Raw genomic sequence first — 18,870 nt, 5'->3', positions numbered from 1 at the left:
GGGGGGTCGGGGGGTTGTGGGGGGGGTCGGGGGGGGTTGTGGTGGGGGTCGGGGGGGTTGTGGTGGGGGTCGGGGGGGTTGTGGGGGGGTCGGGGGGGTTGTGGGGGGGGTCGGGGGGGTTGTGGGGGGGTCGGGGGGGTTGTGGGGGGGGTCGGGGGGGTTGTGGGGGGAGTCGGGGGGGTTGTGGGGGGGGGTCGGGGGGGGTTGTGGGGGGAGTCGAGGGGGATGGTGGAGGGGGGTCAAGGGGAGGGGTCGAGGGTGACTCCGCGACTCTTCCGACGCACGGCTTGAAACCGCGGGGAGCCATCTTTGTAGAGGAACCGAAGTTGAGGATTTCGCGTAATTTTTTTAGTTTTTACACTCAACTGAAGAAACTTTTTTCACGCTCATCAGTGACCGTCTTCAGTCGATGACCTCTGCAGTGTCCGACTGTGTTGGGTCATCCAGAGCTGACCGCACGACGTATGAACACAACGACGCCAACGTGCCCGATCCACAACTAATACGGAGACACTTGACAGCGCTTGGACCACCTTCAATTAATCGTGAGACTTTGTAGTTTGTTGCTCGGCGTCCACAATCGGCCCGCACGAACGAAAGTAAAAGTCCGACGACGTACACGAGGCGCTCTAACGCTTAACGTCAATGACGTTGCCCCCTCACGTAAGATGGCCGCACAGAGGAGGAGGAGGACTCGAACGAAATGAAATGATCGGCCGGTTTGCAGCCTGCCTGGCTCCACCATAAACACGTGCAGCTTGTACCACCACGTGCAGCTTGTACCACCACCACAGACACGTGCAGCTTGTACCACCACCACTGCCCCTGGATTGTTTCTTGCTGCTGGTGCCTGGTGGAAACAAGTGCGGGGTGGGTAGCCGCCCTCCGACTGTTGTTGACGAAACTGCGCTAAAGTGAAACGGTGCCGTGGGCTTGCTCTTGACTCTGCGCTGTCCCGTGAGGAATTAACAACGTTTATAAAGGTAGATGTGTGATGTCGTTAGTGTACACACGTGTGCGTGCGTGTGTGTGCACGCGGTGCGTGTGTGTGTGTACACTAGTGTGTGTGTGTACACTAGTGTGTGTGTGTACACTAGTGTGTGTTCACTAGTGTACGTACACTAGTGTACGTACACTAGTGCGTGTGTGTGTACACTAGTGTATGTACACTAGTGCGTGTGTGTGTACACTAGTGCGTGTGTGTGTACACTAGTGCGTGTGCGTGTGTACACTAGTGCGTGTGTGTGTACACTAGTGCGTGTGTACACTAGTGCGTGTGTCTACACTAGTGCGCGTGTGTGTGTTCACTAGTGTATGTACACTAGTGCGTGTGTGTACACTAGTGCGTGTGTGTGTACACTAGTGTACGTACACTAGTGCGTGTGTGTGTACACTAGTGTATGTACACTAGTGCGTGTGTGTGTACACTAGTGCGTGTGTGTGTACACTAGTGCGTGTGCGTGTGTACACTAGTGCGTGTGTCTACACTAGTGCGCGTGTGTGTGTTCACTAGTGTATGTACACTAGTGCGTGTGTGTACACTAGTGCGTGTGTGTACACTAGTGCGTGTGTGTACACTAGTGCGTGTGTGTGTACACTAGTGTGTGTGTGTGTGTACACTAGTGTGTGTACACTAGTGCGTGTGTGTACACTATACACTAGTGCGTGTGCGTATACACTAGTGCGTGTACACTAGTGCGTGTGTGTGTACACGCGTGTGTGTGTGTGTGTACACTAGTGCGTGTGTGTACACTAGTGCGTGTGTGTACACTAGTGCGTGTGTGTGTACACTAGTGTATGTACACTAGTGCGTGTGTGTGTACACTAGTGTATGTACACTAGTGCGTGTGTGTGTACACTAGTGCGTGTGTGTGTACACTAGTGCGTGTGCGTGTGTACACTAGTGCGTGTGTCTACACTAGTGCGCGTGTGTGTGTTCACTAGTGTATGTACACTAGTGCGTGTGTGTACACTAGTGCGTGTGTGTACACTAGTGCGTGTGTGTACACTAGTGCGTGTGTGTGTACACTAGTGTGTGTGTGTGTGTACACTAGTGTGTGTACACTAGTGCGTGTGTGTACACTATACACTAGTGCGTGTGCGTATACACTAGTGCGTGTACACTAGTGCGTGTGTGTGTACACGCGTGTGTGTGTGTGTGTACACTAGTGCGTGTGTGTACACTAGTGACTAGTGCGTGTGTGTGTGTCGCGGTGCGCTGCGAACTTGACCACCCGGGTTCGATTCGCGCTGACGGCCAACAGCGGTGGCGATGATCTGAACCGGTTCTGGCCTTCCCTAGGTCGACTCGGCCTCAAATGATTACCTGTTGCGGCGTCTCGTACAGGCTTGTTACACGGCTTGTCCTCGTGTTATGTGGTTCGCCTCTGGTTTTATTTTTGTGTAAGAGACTTTGCGAAACAGTTACAGGAAATCATTGATGTTGATTGACTGCGGTGAAAACTACGCATCCTTACTTTGCTGTACTTCCTCCCCCACAAGGGCCACGTTTCTGTCCAGCAAGCGGCATTCTTAAAGATAATCGTGGGACGTGTTTTTTCACGAACACGAAACATTTGGACAAATTACTGTATGCAGTAGTGGAGTAGACTTTAACATTGCGGACCTCTGCTCTTCCCCGTGACAGGAATCGTGAAGGATTAAAGGAAACTTCTTAAAAGGTAAGCCCCTTATCAGTGCCTATCTTATTACAGACCAATTCTGACCGTAATGGTCATCAATATCAACGCTCATCCTACAAAGGTAGAAACACTAACAAATACTTACAAATAGACAAAAAAACAATGTTTTGCCCGTATTGAAACGTCTGTACGCCGTATGGATCTGAAAACTCAATTTCCCTGTACAAGAATACAGGTAAACCCTATGTGTTGACGGCTACGTAAGCCGTCTAAAGCTGTCGTGATGAGCGCGTGAACCCACCAGGGTAAATTGTTCACCGTGGCTGCCAGGACCATGGTGGAATGGGATCCTTGTAAAAAGGTTTCGGTTTTGTTGCCAGAAAGAGGGGGGAAACCCCCTATTATTATGTCTTATAGTTGTTATTGTTTGGCTTGCATCATATTGGGATTTTTGCACACAGCGTTGTAATATAGTGGGTATTTTTTTCTGGAAGATTTGCTGGTTTTTCCAGGATGTTTCTGTTGCGCGTCGTCGCTTTAAGATGTTCTCTGTTCATATTTTGTTTGTTGCGGTTGCACCCGACTCAAGAGCCGCATGGCTCACAGGGCTATACCTAATACATGAAACTTGAAAACGTCACGGGGCCTGCCGGCGTTGGCGTCTTGACGCGAGTGAACCACGTGCACCTTGCACAGGGCCCACACTTGTTCTTGGTTCTTTCGGTAAAGTCACGTAGAAGGGAAATAATACAAAATTAAACAATAACATTCTCACGACATTTCGATTGCAACACAAGCAATCATCATCAGGTGTGAAAACCCAACGCAATTATTATTTCCCTTCTACGTGACTTTACCGAAAGAACCAAGAATATGAATCCCTGCATTCACGAAAGCTTTAAATGGAAAGGGCCTCACACTTGTTGAGTTTTTTTTCCGACTGTCTCTGAGTCTCTATCTTTTTTTTCTCACCGTGTGTCTCTCTCGTCCCGCGTCCCTTGTCGCCATATATCTGTGTTAAGTATCTTCTCCTTCAGTTGTCTGCTTCGTCGTTTTTGTGTCGTTTCTGTGATTTGCTGTCTCTCTGCATTGGTCTCTCTCCGTGTATATTCACTTGGCTTTGTGTTGGCTTTGTGTCTGTGCCTGCCTCTGTAAGTCTGTGTGTCATAATGTCTGATTTTAAAGAAACCACTTTGATGTACTGTATTGAGACGCCTCTGTCAGTCAATATGAGTATGGAAGAATATACAGTACGCATCGCAGAGGACCTACGAGAATAAGTGTTTTATCACGACTTCCGTCTTCAAGCAGCAGTGAATAAGACAATGGCTAATGATGACAATTCTAGCTTGCGTGTTTGTCGATGAGTTCTGATTTATTATCGAGTAGGTGTTCAGCATGGAATACGTGTGCTGGTGTTTGCTGTTGCATCACATGCCATGGAAAATACCCAGGCTTGTGCCAACGGGATTTCAACAAATCCACGTGCTATGAAAAATGTGAATTGCTCGTAATGTCACCTGTTTAATATTTTTCCTTTTAAGGCAGTGTTATGACGAATGTGAATAAGTTTATTTGTAATCGGTCAGGTCCCTTCTCATTTCAGGTTTCAAGGAGGCAACCCGAAGCATGCCGTTTTGATGGCACCCCAGTGGGATAGTGTCCTCGGAGCTTGGCTAAAGAGTCTGGACTGACATTGAAACAGTCTTCATTGTGAAAAGTACAACCATTGACGAAAGAGTCCTCACTGGAAAATAACCACTTGCAAAATGCTCAGCCCATTATCATCGTGATCAATCGTAAAGTGTATTCATTTTGTGGTTCATAACGTCTCGTATTTAACAGAAACACATTTGTACTGTTCATTGACTTAATAACATGGTAGGCTGCGGTCTACACCTACGATGCTGAGATTTATCTCCTGTGCTCTTGGACCCAGTAACAGCTAACAAACAAAACAGCGTGTAAGGCTAGTATTTTTACTGTTGGCCATGATGTATCGGCTGCATCCCAATTTTTTTCTGGCTCCATCGCTGCGACGATCATGTTGGTGGAGACGCTTGAGCAGCCCAGACGGAATGCCATCACCTCCTCCAAGAACACCAACGTCGTGGAAGTTCAAGCACAGTTTCGCTTTATCGGCACAGTCATTCCCTCCAGCTCCGTCTCGTCCGGGGGCTCCGTCTCGTCCGTGCGGCGCAAGGCGGCATGGGGAGATGCTGCCGCAGATGCAGTCCTTGTCATCGTCGTCGTTACCAGCAGCATCGACGTTATTGTTGTCACCGTCGACGCCGTCACTACCTCCCTTCTCTGGGGACGCGAGCCCGCTAGTGCCGCCAGACCCGATGGTGGAGCGGCTGTGGGCGTGCCACTCGGAGGTGGAGCTGCTTGACACGTTTGGCCGGAGTCCGTCTGAACTAAACGAGCAGCACGCTCTGCATGCGCTGAGCGCGCTGTGCGTCCTGCGTGAGCAGCAGTGGCAGTGGTGGCCGCAGCAGCAGCGACAAAAGCAACCGCGGCCGCAGCCCTTGGGTTCACTGCGGGAGCACCCGCAGTTTGGCATGATCCGCACAATTGTCGTGCGCCGGCTGTACGAGATGGGCGATGACGACCTCGTCGGGATTCTTTCTGCCGCACTCAGGTACGGCTTGCAGGGGTTGTGGGATTAAGAGAGCACTTACAGTGAAGCCTCGATAAAAGGGTTTAAGATTTTTTATGATTCCCTTCTACCCCTTTCCACACCACCCGGTGATTGTATAAAATGTAAGAATGCAGGGTCACGATTCGATTCCAAAATAAATTTTTATGTTTGTAGAGAATTTAGCACCTTTAGTGGTTCCGTTGGACACGTGCATCCTTTGCATGAACACAATATGCTTTACAACATCCCTTTTCAAGTAACGTTACATTTCAACCGTATAATACGTTATATGACGTGTAACGGTTTGGAGATGCACACTTAATGATGTCATCAGGAGGAGTGGAGTGGGGGAATCACATTGGAATGTTTGGGATTTTCCTGCTGCAGGTTGAAGGTGGATCACCACGACTCGCTCGTGCAGGAGCTGACGGTCGAGGGCTGTCGACGCATCGACCGGTGAGGCTTGAATCTCGTTCGCAATATTTCACGTAATTTTTCTGCCTGCTTCACAACATTCTTGTAACTTTTTACTTCCACATTTGGCATCGCACCTACATCTCAGATTTTACATTTTCTACGGTCTTCCAAGGAAATATGCCCCCTCCCCAAATGTTAGGTGTTGTTCCCTTGTTTGTTGTGGTCACTGAAACAAAACTACAAAGTGTGCAAAGCACAGAGAGTGACAAGAAGAGGGACACTTGTATGAGAGAACATATGCAAGTTAGAGCCATCACTTGAAGAAATAATGGCATGTGGTCAAGACTAATGATGGAGTGGCAGCCAAAGAAGGAAAACGCGTGAGAGGACATTCACTGCAGTGATGGAGCAATTAAATCCGCATATGTGCAGGGGCTAGATGGATTGTTTAATTGCTGGACCATGAGTGATGGTGATGGCTTAGGGAGACAATCAGCCAGCAGTGGCTTTATCATGGCTGATTCACCACTTGATTTTGGCAAAATGGCACTCGGGAGTTTGCACCGTTTGAGAAAAATGTTGACACTTGGTGGCCCCCGTTTGGCTATGTGCAGGAGCAAAGACCCTCCCTTGTTAGCTCTGCAGAACATTTGTAGCTATTGAGTGTGCAGGTGGTCAACTGCGCACTGGTACCCACAGGTCAGAGGTGCCAACCTGAAAATACCGGAAAAATTGGACAGTGGATTTAATTAAATTCCGTGCACCAGGGCAATTGCCACCGATGTCACGCTACTGAGAAGGCCGGTAACATTGGTGGGGGGTGGGGGGCTTGGGTTGGGCGAGAAGCTCATCGTCGTGGGCTGTGATCGAGACTCGTGCATCCTGCAGGCTGCCGCTATTACAGCTGTCCAAGTTGGCGATGAGCCTCATGGATCAGCAGCTGCATAGGAGCCGTGCAGCCGGGCGCATTGCTGAGCGCTTGCGGCTGGAGCTGCACAACTTGAATATTAGGTGAGCATTTGAGCGGTGCACTCTTACACGCGTATGCATGTATATGCCCACACACGTACGCACATGCATGCGCTCATACTTTGGCACATGCACCTGCATATGCACGTCCACACAGATTTTAAGTAGAAATGGGAACACGCATGCGCACGTGAAAATGTACAGTACACACACACAGCCACTTTATTCCAGGGTCTCAGATATGGACAAACGTTCACGCCACCATCTCTCTGAAAATCCCAGCCTTGTCTCTCATGGCACAGCAGGCTCGCCAAGCCTGCGCATCCATCCCATTCCCTCTCGCAAGCTCTCTCGAGCACCACCTCTCTCTCCACCACCCTCTCCTCCATGCCCCGCCTCACCACCTGTCTCCCCGTCGCATCAGAGTGCTGTCGAAGTTCATGCTGGCGACAACGCAAGTGGTCTCGGCGGAGCTGCGCCTGCAAATGGTGGACGCCGCAATCGAGCAGCTAGACAAACTGCAGCTGCAGGAGACATCGATGCCATCAAGAGCGACACAGGAGGACGACCTTGCAGTAGCGACCACCGAGAGGATGGAGAGTGATGGCGTGGAGAACTGGAAGGTGGAGCAGCTGCGCATTTACCGATCGCTGTTGTGGATGCTCAAATTCCTGCAGGGGTCGCAGCACATGCACCAATCGCTCGTCGACAGCATTGCCAAGCACCTGACAAACGTACGTTGCATGCTTGCACACCCTAGGCATGTTATGATTCGTTGGTTAAAATGTATTGTTTTTTTCTTAAAAATGTTGTCCAATTGCTTTTCTCCGTGCTTTTTTGTACACTTTTCTACTTTTTTTTCCATTGTCATTATACATGATCATGATCCGTGTGTCATTTCGTTAACGAACACAGTCCAGTCTTTTTACCAATTCTAGTCCAATTTTGCTATCGAGGTCATGTCATGAACTGATTCCATTTAAATCTCTCACAGAGCGGTGCAGTCAGTCCATTGTGGTAGTGAATAGCCCATAGAAGCTGATGTCACAACTACTTCTGAGATCCCTTAAAGTTACATTTGGTCTGCACAATAGAGGGAAGCACTCTCCTACCACTCTGCAACTAAGAGTAATGTTCATCGCATGACAGTTAAACACATGTTTTTAATTCTTAGAGCTGCTATTAAGTACAGAACAAAATTGTATGTCATGGTTTTTTTATGCAGTCATTGGTGACTAACCTGAGACTAGCAACTAACTACACTCCAGAACCTAATTTAATGACGGGTGGCTGCCTGGGTTGTTAAGTTAGGGTTTCTCACTACAAGTGCCATTCATCTGCGCATAGCACTTTTATCACATCGCACAACATTTTCATTGGCTGTTGGCCTGTTAAAATTTTGCTGTTAATCTCTTGAAAAAAAAAACATTCTAACTTATCAATATTTCCAGTACGTTTTTATAAAAAAAAGCACTAAAAAATTTGAAAATAATGTGTCATTGACACACTACTCTTACTACACATGAACAAAATTGACAATGACGTGTAAAATGTTCATGTTATTTCGGCTGTGCTTGAACGATACCGGCTGAGTGTAGCTGCTGCCAGTGATGAACATAGCGAAGGTGTGCACGGTGCTGCGCCACCTGCGGGGCCTGTCCTACAACAGCACCTCCTTCAACATGGCGGCGCGCGAGCGCTTGCAGAAGCTGATGCCCCCGCACAGCTGGTGCGACGACGGCCAAAAGAGCCATGGGGCCGACGAGACGCAGGTTCTGCAGGAGCTGGATGAGGAGTCCCGGGGAAAAGACGCCGAGATCATGATGGGCATCTGGGCCAACCCGATGGCACACCCGCAGTCCGCACTGCGTGTCTTCACCGTCTACGGGCCGCTCGCCGGGCCGGACATCCGCAGGAGGTCAGCGCAGGAACCGTTGAAATATATATAATCATCTAAGACGTGCATACGTGTGTGGATTCTGAAATGCGTTCTCACATGTGTTGTCCTCGAGAGTATTCCCTTAGTGTGGAAGACGACAAGTAAAAAGCATTTTCATATTCATGAATAGTCAAACTTAGCACTGGTTTGTCTCCCAAGTTTGGGCAATTCTTTGATCAGTTTGGCTTGTAGCGTGCGTTATAAATTGTGTTTTTTATTATTACCAAGAAATTGCACTGTTATCTTACTCCTTTTCGCTCCTTGGGGAGCATATGGCCGCAACAAGCCCACGTCATGGCGGACGGTCTTTAGCAGCTTTCTCTGTTTCACCCCAAGACAGGCCCATGGTCTTTAGTTGGTTTTGAAATTGCACTTTGTGTTCTACTAAATGTGCTGCGGTCTCTTGCCCACCCCCACCTCTGTTTGTGGCCCCGACAGCCTGGAGAAGGCCATACTGAAGCACATCGACCGGTTTTCGAAGAGTCAGTCGACGTTTTTCATGGAGGGCATAGCAGAGATGAGATGCAAGAACCCTCTTGTCATCCAGAAGTAGGTGTCACCGGTGGTGGTTCAAGCGTCGGCGTGGAAAATGTCACCCTCTGCTCCAGCGATTTTGTTTGAACGGTGCCAACTGTCGATTCAGTAGTCGATTATTTTTTACGTCGTGTATTTCTATCTTGTTTATGAAATCCGTTGGCCTAAATGCAACATTGGCATCGTTTATAGAGCATTATCACTTCACTCACTAAACCAAGCCAATCCCAAAGGTCTGCCATGAGCCTTGTTTTACTATACTTAACCATGCTTGTCGGTGTGGGTTGGTAAAGCCGGCAAGCCCAGAACTGGCTTCAATATCACTCGCCACCGCCGATGTCAGCCACGGCCAGATATTGAAGCCAAGAGGTCAGGAGGAGATATGTGTATGCGCGCCATGTATGTGCATGTGTACACGTGTGTGTTTGTACGTGCGTGCGTGCGTGCGCCAGAGCAATGGAGATGATGCGCCACTACCTGCCCACGTACCGCACAACTGAGCTGGTGCGCGCCACACAAGCCGCGCTGGAGCTGCGTTGCGTGGACACGGCACTCATGCCACTGCTCGCGTCACGCATCCTCGCGTGAGCACGGCGGGGACACGGGGACGTGCCACCTACACTCACTCGTCCGCTTCTTTTTAACTCTTTTGTTGGTCTCTTCCCCCTCCCTCCCTAGTTTATTCCTTTTGTGCTATCGATGTCATATCCTGAGTTGAAGAATCAATTTGTTAAATCACAGAGAGCAGTTTAACGCGTGCGTCCGAGAAATACTTGGGAATTGTTTCCTGCCTATCGGCTTAGACTTGAGTCTCTACAATAAGACAAACAATAAAAATGTAAACAATTGCTCCATATAATTTCAGTTGAAAATAATACATTCTCACGACTCGATGTGTGTTATTCACAGTATAAAATCGATTTTAACTGATGAGTGGATGAATCATTACAAACTTACTCGCGTAGCTGCAACCTTTTTACTTAACCATCACCAGACGCTACTTATTGAGCGAGTTCAACTCTTCAGAAGTGAAATTGTGACTCTCTTACATCTACCCTCTTCCTCGATGTGCTCTCCTTTCCCGCTTTTATCCTGTTTCCACCTCCCCTGTTCTCTTCGCTCACTTATCTCCCCTGCTCCTCCATCTTCAATACTGTTAGCTTTATAAATACCTGAATGTGATTGCATCTCAAAACGCCACACAGATGTTTCCTTCCTCCATTCTGCCCCCCCTCCCCCGTCTCCCAACCACTGCCCACCACACAGTTTGCTGCAGAGTGCCTATGGGATGAACGAGGCGGGGAGGCTGGTTCGCCTGCTCGCGATTTTGCCGATGCCCGCGCACGCGTTCCTGGGCTCGCAGGCGGCAGCCGACGTCGTCTCGTCGCGCATGGAGGCCTTGATCCCGCAGGCCAGCTTGGCGGACCTGGCAAACTTGGGCACGGCGCTGGCCAAGTGGCACTCGGCGAACCGCAGGGTGCGGACCCTCGGCGCCGACAGGTGCGCAGCTCCCGGGAGGGAGTGAAGGGGGTCCGGGGTCAGGGATCGCTGGCATTTTAGCTGAGTTCGCAGCATGTGTGACGACTGGATTGTGGTATTTCTCCTGTTGGGGAAAGTGTTCACAGTGGATATCTGTTAAGACTAATGGTGCTCAAGGGGGATTGTGTAGGCCATGGCCAGCACCATATTAGACACCTTTCCCCAGTGTCAATGTTCCTACACTGCTGTCTCAACGAGGCTTAGTTGATTAAGGGAAGGCCCGGGACACGTTCAGGTAACATTTTGCCACAAAACTAGTCGTACAAAGATCGAATATCCCACACTCAATTGGTTTTTAGGACAAGCCACTGTTCTAAGGCCTTTTGTATAGGGACATAAGCTGAAAGTACATATGCACCTAATTTAATTAGTTTTTACAACCATTTCCAAGATGTCATGGACATGAATCAAATTAATGATTTTCATAACCACTTGATCCTCGTGCATACATTATCGCCTTAGTCGGGAATCATTTGGCTATAGATCAGGGACATTACTGTAACCTCCACCCCCGGGCATGAATCTGGCCTGCAGAGGCCATAGCTGAGCAATGCAATGGACCCCGGCTTGTCCTTGCGAATATACTTGATGTGGACCACCCAACCCCCCCCCACACCCTCTTTCCCCCCTCGCCCACCCATCCCCAACAGCCGCCTGTCACGGCTGTTGCCGCAGCTGCGCAACATGGCGCTGTCTCGACTCGAGCAGATGGAGTCTCTGGACGCGTTCTTGGAGGAGCACCACCTGGTGAAGGGCACGTGGTTCACGGAGGCCGTGCTGCAGGAGGCCATGCTGGCGCTGCGCCGCCTGGCCCCGCAGGTGCACCCGGGGAACCTGCTGCGCTGTTGCGAGCTGCTCATCAGCACCTACTACCTGCAGCCGGAGGTGCTGGACAGCATCGCCGCCGTCGCCATGCACAACATCAAGCAGGTGGGTAGCGGCGTCGGTGGCGCGTTCATCCTCACGATCATTTACACAGCTCTCAAGTGTGGTAGGAGTTGCAACTGCACCTGGGCAAAGAGGGGAGGGGAACCCACCATACCCTTGCACAGACTGAATAAATAAGCAGCCAACATGTATCTATCCTATATCTGCTGCGCCACATTAAAAAGTATAAGTCGTTTTTGACACATCCCATCAGCCACATGGCCATCTGGGAGTGTTATAATTTCAGCAGAATTGGTTCAACGCAAGCAAACTCTGGACCGGTTTTGACACTCGGCATCTCATCAGTAGAGTTGGGCCTGCCCCTACCAATGTTGGTGAATTATCGCATGTTTATAGACAAAGATCCTCACTGTTAAATATGGGTCTTCATTTGTTGCAAAACTATTAAATGAATAATGCAAACTAGAAAAATAATATACAGAATTGTGGTTAAACGGGATACTCGGGTATAGTGAGTTGATGGTGTCAGCCTGGTCACCAGTGACGCCCATAAAGACCCTTATACTTATACAGAGACCCACGCACTCGGGGGTGCACTTTCCCACACATTCTGCCTAGCTCTAGAAATGTTGTCGCATTACAGTTAAACTGATATTTGTTCATATCGGAGCTGGCATGTAGCCAGATTAAGTGAAAAAGCAAATGTAATTTGATCGATATTTGTGTACTTCATTGCAAAGTGGCTGAGACCATCAACTCGTTGCACTTGGGCACTCGGTTTAATCACAGATCAACTGAAGCCTGGATTCAAACCCAGCATCTCAGCAGTGCTGGCTGAGGACACCGACCCCTGAGCCACCCAGCCAAATCGTTACTCCGCTTATCTTTGCCTCTTCCTTTCCCCATTTTTCTCCACTGTCCGACTTACCACACAGTAACTTTTGTTTTAATTTGTGCTGCCTTAAGCTCTTTATTTCTCCATTCACAGATTCACTATAAGACCTGCTACACAGTGATTCTCCTCTTTGCGCTGATGAACTACGAGCCTCCCAACGGCGAAGAGTTCTTCAACGTCTGCATCGAGCACATCACTCCACATCTGGGTCAGTGCCTGCACGAGCGGCAACAGCATCCTCTTTGTGTTCGTAAAATAGCATTTACTTTTTTAGATAGGTAGAAGGATTCATCCATTAATGTTGATTAATGTTATTTAGATTAACGTTGCTTCCACTGAATGGTACGTGTAAAAGTCAAAGTTTATTATCCATGTTTTGTAATGGGTTGGCGTTACCCCTGCAGCCACTTGAGGTGCTGCCATTGACGGCATTGTTTAAATAGATAAATACAGAATGTTCCTTGAATCGAATTGTGATACCGATTATTGAAAATTATTAGCATCGCCGGAATGGTGAATTGTTCCAGCCTTAAGGATTTACTTGAACTCAGCCCAGCCCAGGAATAAAAGAGGATTTATTGCTGCATACTATAAAAAAAATGTAACTGAAGATTATTCATTTGAACTCAATACTTACACGCACAGACATGAAATTTCGTCTGTGTGTAAAAGTTTGGGAATCTCACAATTCTATACAGAATTCACCATTCCTTGCCTCCAAAGTGCTGCTTCTCGGGCGTAGACAGGCACTCTCTGCCACTGCTCCCAGCCCAGGTGAATTGACACACGTGACTTGCTGCTGCTGCTTGTCGAACACGTGGTGATCTGCGTGCATGTGCGAACAGATCAGCGCAGCACGTTCCACCTGCTGCTGCTGGGATACGTCCTGTCGCTGCTCAACATCTACCCTGAGTCGCTCACGCGCACCATCTTCTCCCTGCCCTTCCTCACGCGCCTCGACCGCCACATGGAGTGTGAGGAGTTGTGCTCGTTTCTTTTTGGCATTTTGTTTGTACGCCAAACAACGATTTTTCGATGGTGCTCAAGCTCAACAGAAGAAGTGTCTAGATAAAAACACTGTAAAGATGTTATATTTTGGGGACTCTGCGTGCTATGATACATCGACTGATCAAGCTTAGTATACATTCGTAATGGTTTACGCAGATTATTTACAGATCATATCCCGATGATATGCTAATGTATTTTTTATACTAATGGGATAGACATAGGTAATTATCAAATCACATGTGAGACTGAAGCCACAGTGATATTAAAACAACCTAATAGTGCACGTTTGACAGTCATGAAGAGGGCTGGGGCAGGATGCGTCGCTAGAAGGGATGGTGGCCGGTGGTCAAGACTAACAATGGAGTGGCAGCCGAAAGAGGGAACACACTCCAGAGGAAGTGTTCCCTCTTTGACGGCCCTGTAGGTGCGAGATGTATTGTTGCATCACACGACCATGAGAGATGGTGATGGCTTGGGGAGGTTTGCATTCAGCACTGAATTGATAATATCTGATGAGATAATGCTTTTCTAAGTCTTATGTTTAATGGGGCGTCAAACTGGCATCGGGCAATCTGTGATGCACAGGCTAGGCTTGTTTCAACAAGAGTTTCTTCTTGGGCTGTGCCTCGCTGTTCCTTTACCCGTCGCTTATGGTGTCATGTCTGCATTCACCCCCACCTCCCAAAAACCCCGACGAACCACGGCCCCCGTCCCGGCACGGCCAGTGGTGCCGGAGAACCTACAGCTCACCCTGCAGGACCGACTCATGGAGCTGAATCGTAACGTGTGCCTCGAGGCGCCGGAGTTCCGGGTGCCCTGGTTCCATGAGCGCCACTGCCAGCAGTCGCTTACGAAAGGTATTGCCAAGAACCGCCCACTTTAAAATCGTTTGTTCTCCGACACTCACATTCTTGTTGTCTCCCTCACCCCCAGTGCCTTCCATTTCTACCGCATCACCATCACCAGGGTTTAATTTCAGCCGGGTCTGTCTGGGTCAATGACCTGAAAAATATGTCAGCAACCTTTACATCACATCCAGTATAACTCGCTGTGGCTGTGTATACTAGGTACATGTCTTCTTCAGTCTATCAGGGACCTGGAAAATATTCAGTGAAAATTTAAGCCCTGACCACCACTGTCTGCTTATTGAGTAGTCTGTTAACATTTGAGGGTGGTACAAAATGTTCTGAGCCGAACACACATACAAAGTACATACACTAATAAGAACCACATATGTTTTCATCATCGTCTCCCTCTTATGAAATGGCAGTGATAAAAGTGGTTCATAGTAGCGGTCACGACCCTGCCTTCAACCCTAACGCTGCCCTTATCCCTAACCCTGCCTTGACCCCTAACCCTGCCCTAACCCTGCCCGAACTCCCTAACCCTGAACTTATCCTGTTCCTGTGTTCCCCTCCCCCACAGAGCGCAGCTCCACGTACCCAGTGAAACGTCAGATCTACAGCATCCTGTGTGAGGTGCTGGGTGGCATCAGCTTTGCCAAGCTCTCTGCCATTACGCCGTACTACCACGTCGTCGGTGCGTGCAGCCTTCTCGTCGTGAGCGTCGCAATGGCGAGCTCCCGGCCACGTTCGTTCGAGTCATTCTGTGGAATAGCAGAGTCTAGATTTGAAAGAAAACGCAACCCAAAAAGCAATAGGATTCCCTCATTATAATGAACCACTTGCGGACCTGGTATAAAGTTCCCGATAACAGGGTGTTCACTGGAACAGGTTTAATGACATTTTGAACTAGGCCTTTGAAGAAGCACATGAGATCATTAATGCATTTCCACGTATGTGTACCTTTGTATGTGTACAGGTCTGCCTGTCATTCAAAAGGTAACCAGTACATACACACAGGTACATGCATACTTCATCTGATATCAATTATTTATCCAGTATAGCCTTGACAAGCATCAAGACAATTATTACACTGGAATATTGGGCCAACTCCATTCGCTAGTGTTTTGCCTCATGCCGGAGAAAACAGAAGGTTCTGGAGAAATCCCATCGCGCAAATGATGGGGTGACACTCAGCACTGCCATCTTCTGGCCACACTTCACAACCTCACTCTTACAGCGAGCGTTGGTGGTCACTCGCCAGGCTCATACCTGCTTAGCTTCTGGGATACAGTGAGATCGGGTGCATTCAGAGTGATTTGTTTGTAGGTGGTCTGCAGGAAGAATTAGTAAGTAGCACAGACCACAGAATTGACACAAACCCATGTTGGCACAAACACAAACCCATGCTAACTCGGACACTAACTTGTGTCACAGACTTTGAGTGCATCTTAGACAAGCAAGGGCGGCCGGTGCCGTACGTGGAACGCGGCTTCATGCTGGGGCCCGAGGCCACACTGGGTCCATGGGCGTCTGGAGATGCTGGGGCCACGGGGCGGAGGGAACTGCCCCCTGGAGCACAGAGGTGAGTGCCAAGATAAAACCGGGAGGTGGGGATGTTGCGGACTAAAGGCAGCAACATTCACCACACGTTGTGGTGAATATAGCGGCCTCGAGTGGCTAGAGGGGTTACGTGAACCCATTATATAATCAGCGATGATCCGCTGCTAGATGAAGGCCTCCCTAATCTGTCACCATCTATAATGGTCCTGTGGTTGTAACAATCCAACTTAGCACCTCCACACAAGCTAATTTCATCGCTCCACCTTCTCGGATGTCTCTCAGGTGTGTTTCCTTCTTTGGCTACCACTTCATCATTTGTGTCGCCCAACTGCCATCATTCCCCCTTGCAACATTTCCCACCCAAGCCAATTTTCTTAACCAATGTCTGCTAAATTGCGTACGTTCTCTAATCCATGCGCTGCTGTATCGCAATGCAATTCCAGGCTTGCGTCTCTCCATGCTTATTTTCAGTGTTTGATGCATTGTTCTTGTCACCATGTCTCTGATCCGTACGTTATCTGACCGTGGTGGCAGAATCGCCGTGCAGTTTCTGGACGGCCGTGCCTTCTGTAAGGGCGAGCGCCGGCTCAAGGGCCCTGTCGTCGCAAAAATGCGGCACTTGGAGATCCTTGGTTACCGTGTCGTGCAGGTGACCATATTTCCCGCATTGACATTTCTTAAATCGTTGCACTGGATTCCTTTTCAATTCAGGCCCGATTTGATCAATTTCTCAAATATAAATAAATTCCATCTGTCTTCTCTCAAGATCCCCCACTTCGAGCTCAACTCCATGGAGCTGTCGAGCCGGGCCGCCTGGGTCCGCTACATCAAAGAAAAGCTCTTCGCTCCGTACGAAATAGGAGAAGAAGGATGGCGAGGACGAGCAGGAGAGTAACGAGACGGAGGACGGACAGTGACGAGGAGATCGACTGGCAGGATTGTGTCAACACTGCTCTCCACACCGGCGATTTGGTTTTGTGTCTACCCTCCCATTCCACCCCTACCCAGTTGTGCCTAACGAGCCAATGCCATAATCAGCCCGACCTGCTGGCCTTTATTAAGAAGATTTAAAATGCCCGAGGGCTGCAATATACGTAGGTATGTATTTATTGATGTGTGTCTAGTGTCGACAAGCTGTGTATATGCTAGTCCGTTGGTACGTGTGCACACGGGTATATGCTGTATTTACAGTTTTACATATCATGTGAATACATAAATCTACACAATGAACACGGTGAGTAATTGCACACCAAAGGTCCGATTCACGTGCTGTTGAATGCTTATTTTCATCCAGTGTTTTGCAAAAACTTTGTTTCTGCCATCAGTAATGGGCTCTTGTCAAAATAACAATCCAGCCCTCTGTGCACGCCTACAAATTCAGCCTTCTGTACCAGTGCCAGATTAAGCTAGTGCGGGGCCTGTATGATATGTTATAAAGGGGCCCTAAATTTTAAAAAAACATTTAAACACGATTTTTTAACTTGCATAGTAAAGTAATTGTATTTTTCCATTTGCTATACAGCCAGATAATACGACAAATCTATTACCTTAAAAACCCAGCCGTTCATAAAAGTTGAAGACAGTATAGTGCTGTAGTAATAGAGCAAGTGCAGAATCACTGAACAGGAATTGATAGCTTGAAAGCATTTAGCGTGGGGCTAAATGCTTTGAAAGTGCGGAGCCTGTAGCATATGCTACTTTTGCCACTAGGATAATCCGGCACTGTTCTGTACTCGATACTTGTAATACATTTGTTTCTGTCCTCACATAATATGCTGCTTGGTGGCGGGTAGAGTATTGAGCTGTAGCCATACAGCATTTGGAGTTGTATAGTGCCTACATGTGTTTGCAGCGCAATATGCCTTCATTTCCCAGGGCCCCACTACTCTGTTGTAGACGATGCCAATGCCCACTGGAGGCTCATCTTGCTATTTGTACGACATTAGAAGGCCCAAAACCCGACAAATACAGTTTAGAATGAGAAAGCATCTAAATGCCACTGCTTCTCAAAACACGATAGAAACTGGAGTTTAATTTATAAAGGTGCAGGCAGTCGATCTGCAGTCCCTTATCTGTCCACTGTTGGATGATGGCCTCCCAAAGCCTTTCAGTTTTGAGGGTTGTTTGGCCATGGGTTTAGTCATTGGGAGAGGTGCAAAAAGGAAGCTCTTGTGCCTGGACTTGCACAGGGGAAAGAAGTCGACAAGCACGGATTGTGGGAAGGCCATCCACGACTTGCAGACATCTCGTGGTGATGCCCATCTCACACACAAGACAGGTGTTGGATATTCGGCGGTAACACTGGTATTAGCCAGGATAACCTCTTATCATGGTTATTCTCTATTAATACTGTATATACACGTACACGTTTATACACGCGCACGGATAATTTTTAGATGTCCGTACGAGACCTCGGGTTTATGTATAGCCTGGTTTGTAGATATTTCATCATGACATGCCATACGTATATAGTGCTTGTCAACATACCCGTAGAATTATGCGTTCTAAATATTACAAAATATTTTTGTATTCTGGACAATAAACTGTATTTAAGTGAAACTGGCTTCTTGGTCAACATAGATTCACAAATTACAACCCTTTCTCAAGCCACTGCTGGTTGATGAAGGCCTCCCACCATACCATGTTGGCTCACGATGACTGAACATGCTTTGCATTCGTCTGTGAAGGGTGGGAAGTGATATCTGAACCGGACCCGGGCTTTTTCTGCAACAATCAACACTGACCAGCGTGGTCAAGTAGTCTTCATGTATGGTCAAACTACCCCCATGGTTAATGCATATGGGGTGGTCTTCATCCAGCAGCGGACAAAGGGATGTAAATGATTTGGTTGTCATGGTCTTCCAGTCAAAGCATTGTAAGTTAAGCGCTGTTATTATTAAGTAAGTTGCGGGGGCATATCTAGGAGTTGTTTTCAACAGGTCTCTGAACATCAGGAGGGAGAGAGGTTAGATGTGAGATTCCGGTGGAAGCGG

The 18,870-nt window shown here is 48.4% G+C and overlaps 1 protein-coding gene across 3 annotated transcripts; it reads left to right on the top strand.

The window, feature by feature from the left end:
- The first annotated feature begins 600 nt into the window (after positions 1 to 600).
- Positions 601 to 18,397, top strand: FASTKD1 (FAST kinase domains 1). Of its 3 annotated transcripts, none has more exons than XM_078867931.1 (18): positions 601 to 870; positions 2,648 to 2,681; positions 4,249 to 5,283; positions 5,671 to 5,739; positions 6,589 to 6,711; positions 7,094 to 7,403; positions 8,268 to 8,587; positions 9,047 to 9,157; positions 9,595 to 9,726; positions 10,409 to 10,642; positions 11,332 to 11,611; positions 12,558 to 12,672; positions 13,310 to 13,438; positions 14,198 to 14,329; positions 14,898 to 15,011; positions 15,752 to 15,899; positions 16,412 to 16,526; positions 16,644 to 18,397. In XM_078867931.1, exons 3-18 carry the CDS (start codon positions 4,634 to 4,636, stop codon positions 16,770 to 16,772), a joined length of 3,111 nt encoding a protein of 1,036 aa, XP_078724057.1. In that variant the 5' UTR covers positions 601 to 870; positions 2,648 to 2,681; positions 4,249 to 4,633; the 3' UTR covers positions 16,773 to 18,397. The 3 variants fall into 3 exon arrangements, with proteins under 3 accessions (XP_078724057.1, XP_078724062.1, XP_078724051.1); XM_078867936.1 differs by having other exon boundaries at positions 601 to 983; positions 8,376 to 8,587; XM_078867925.1 differs by having other exon boundaries at positions 601 to 983.
- Positions 18,398 to 18,870: the final 473 nt, after the last annotated feature.

Source organism: Lampetra fluviatilis, chromosome 2, assembly GCF_964198595.1.
Source record: "Lampetra fluviatilis chromosome 2, kcLamFluv1.1, whole genome shotgun sequence".
NCBI classification, from domain to species: domain Eukaryota; kingdom Metazoa; phylum Chordata; class Hyperoartia; order Petromyzontiformes; family Petromyzontidae; genus Lampetra; species Lampetra fluviatilis.
Note: the sequence above shows the minus strand (reverse complement) of the source record. Positions and strands in the feature narration are given on the sequence as shown.

What these genes read in the sequence shown, in the direction of transcription:
- FASTKD1 (XM_078867931.1), top strand. Translation starts at nt 4,634, where the DNA reads ATGATGTATCGGCTGCATCCCAATTTTTTTCTGGCTCCATCGCTGCGA. An exon ending in AACCCTCTTGTCATCCAGAA is followed by an intron (nt 9,158 to 9,594) that starts GTAGGTGTCACC and finishes TGCGTGCGCCAG; the next exon opens with AGCAATGGAGATGATGCGCC. An exon ending in CCTCGACCGCCACATGGAGT is followed by an intron (nt 13,439 to 14,197) that starts GTGAGGAGTTGT and finishes CGGCACGGCCAG; the next exon opens with TGGTGCCGGAGAACCTACAG.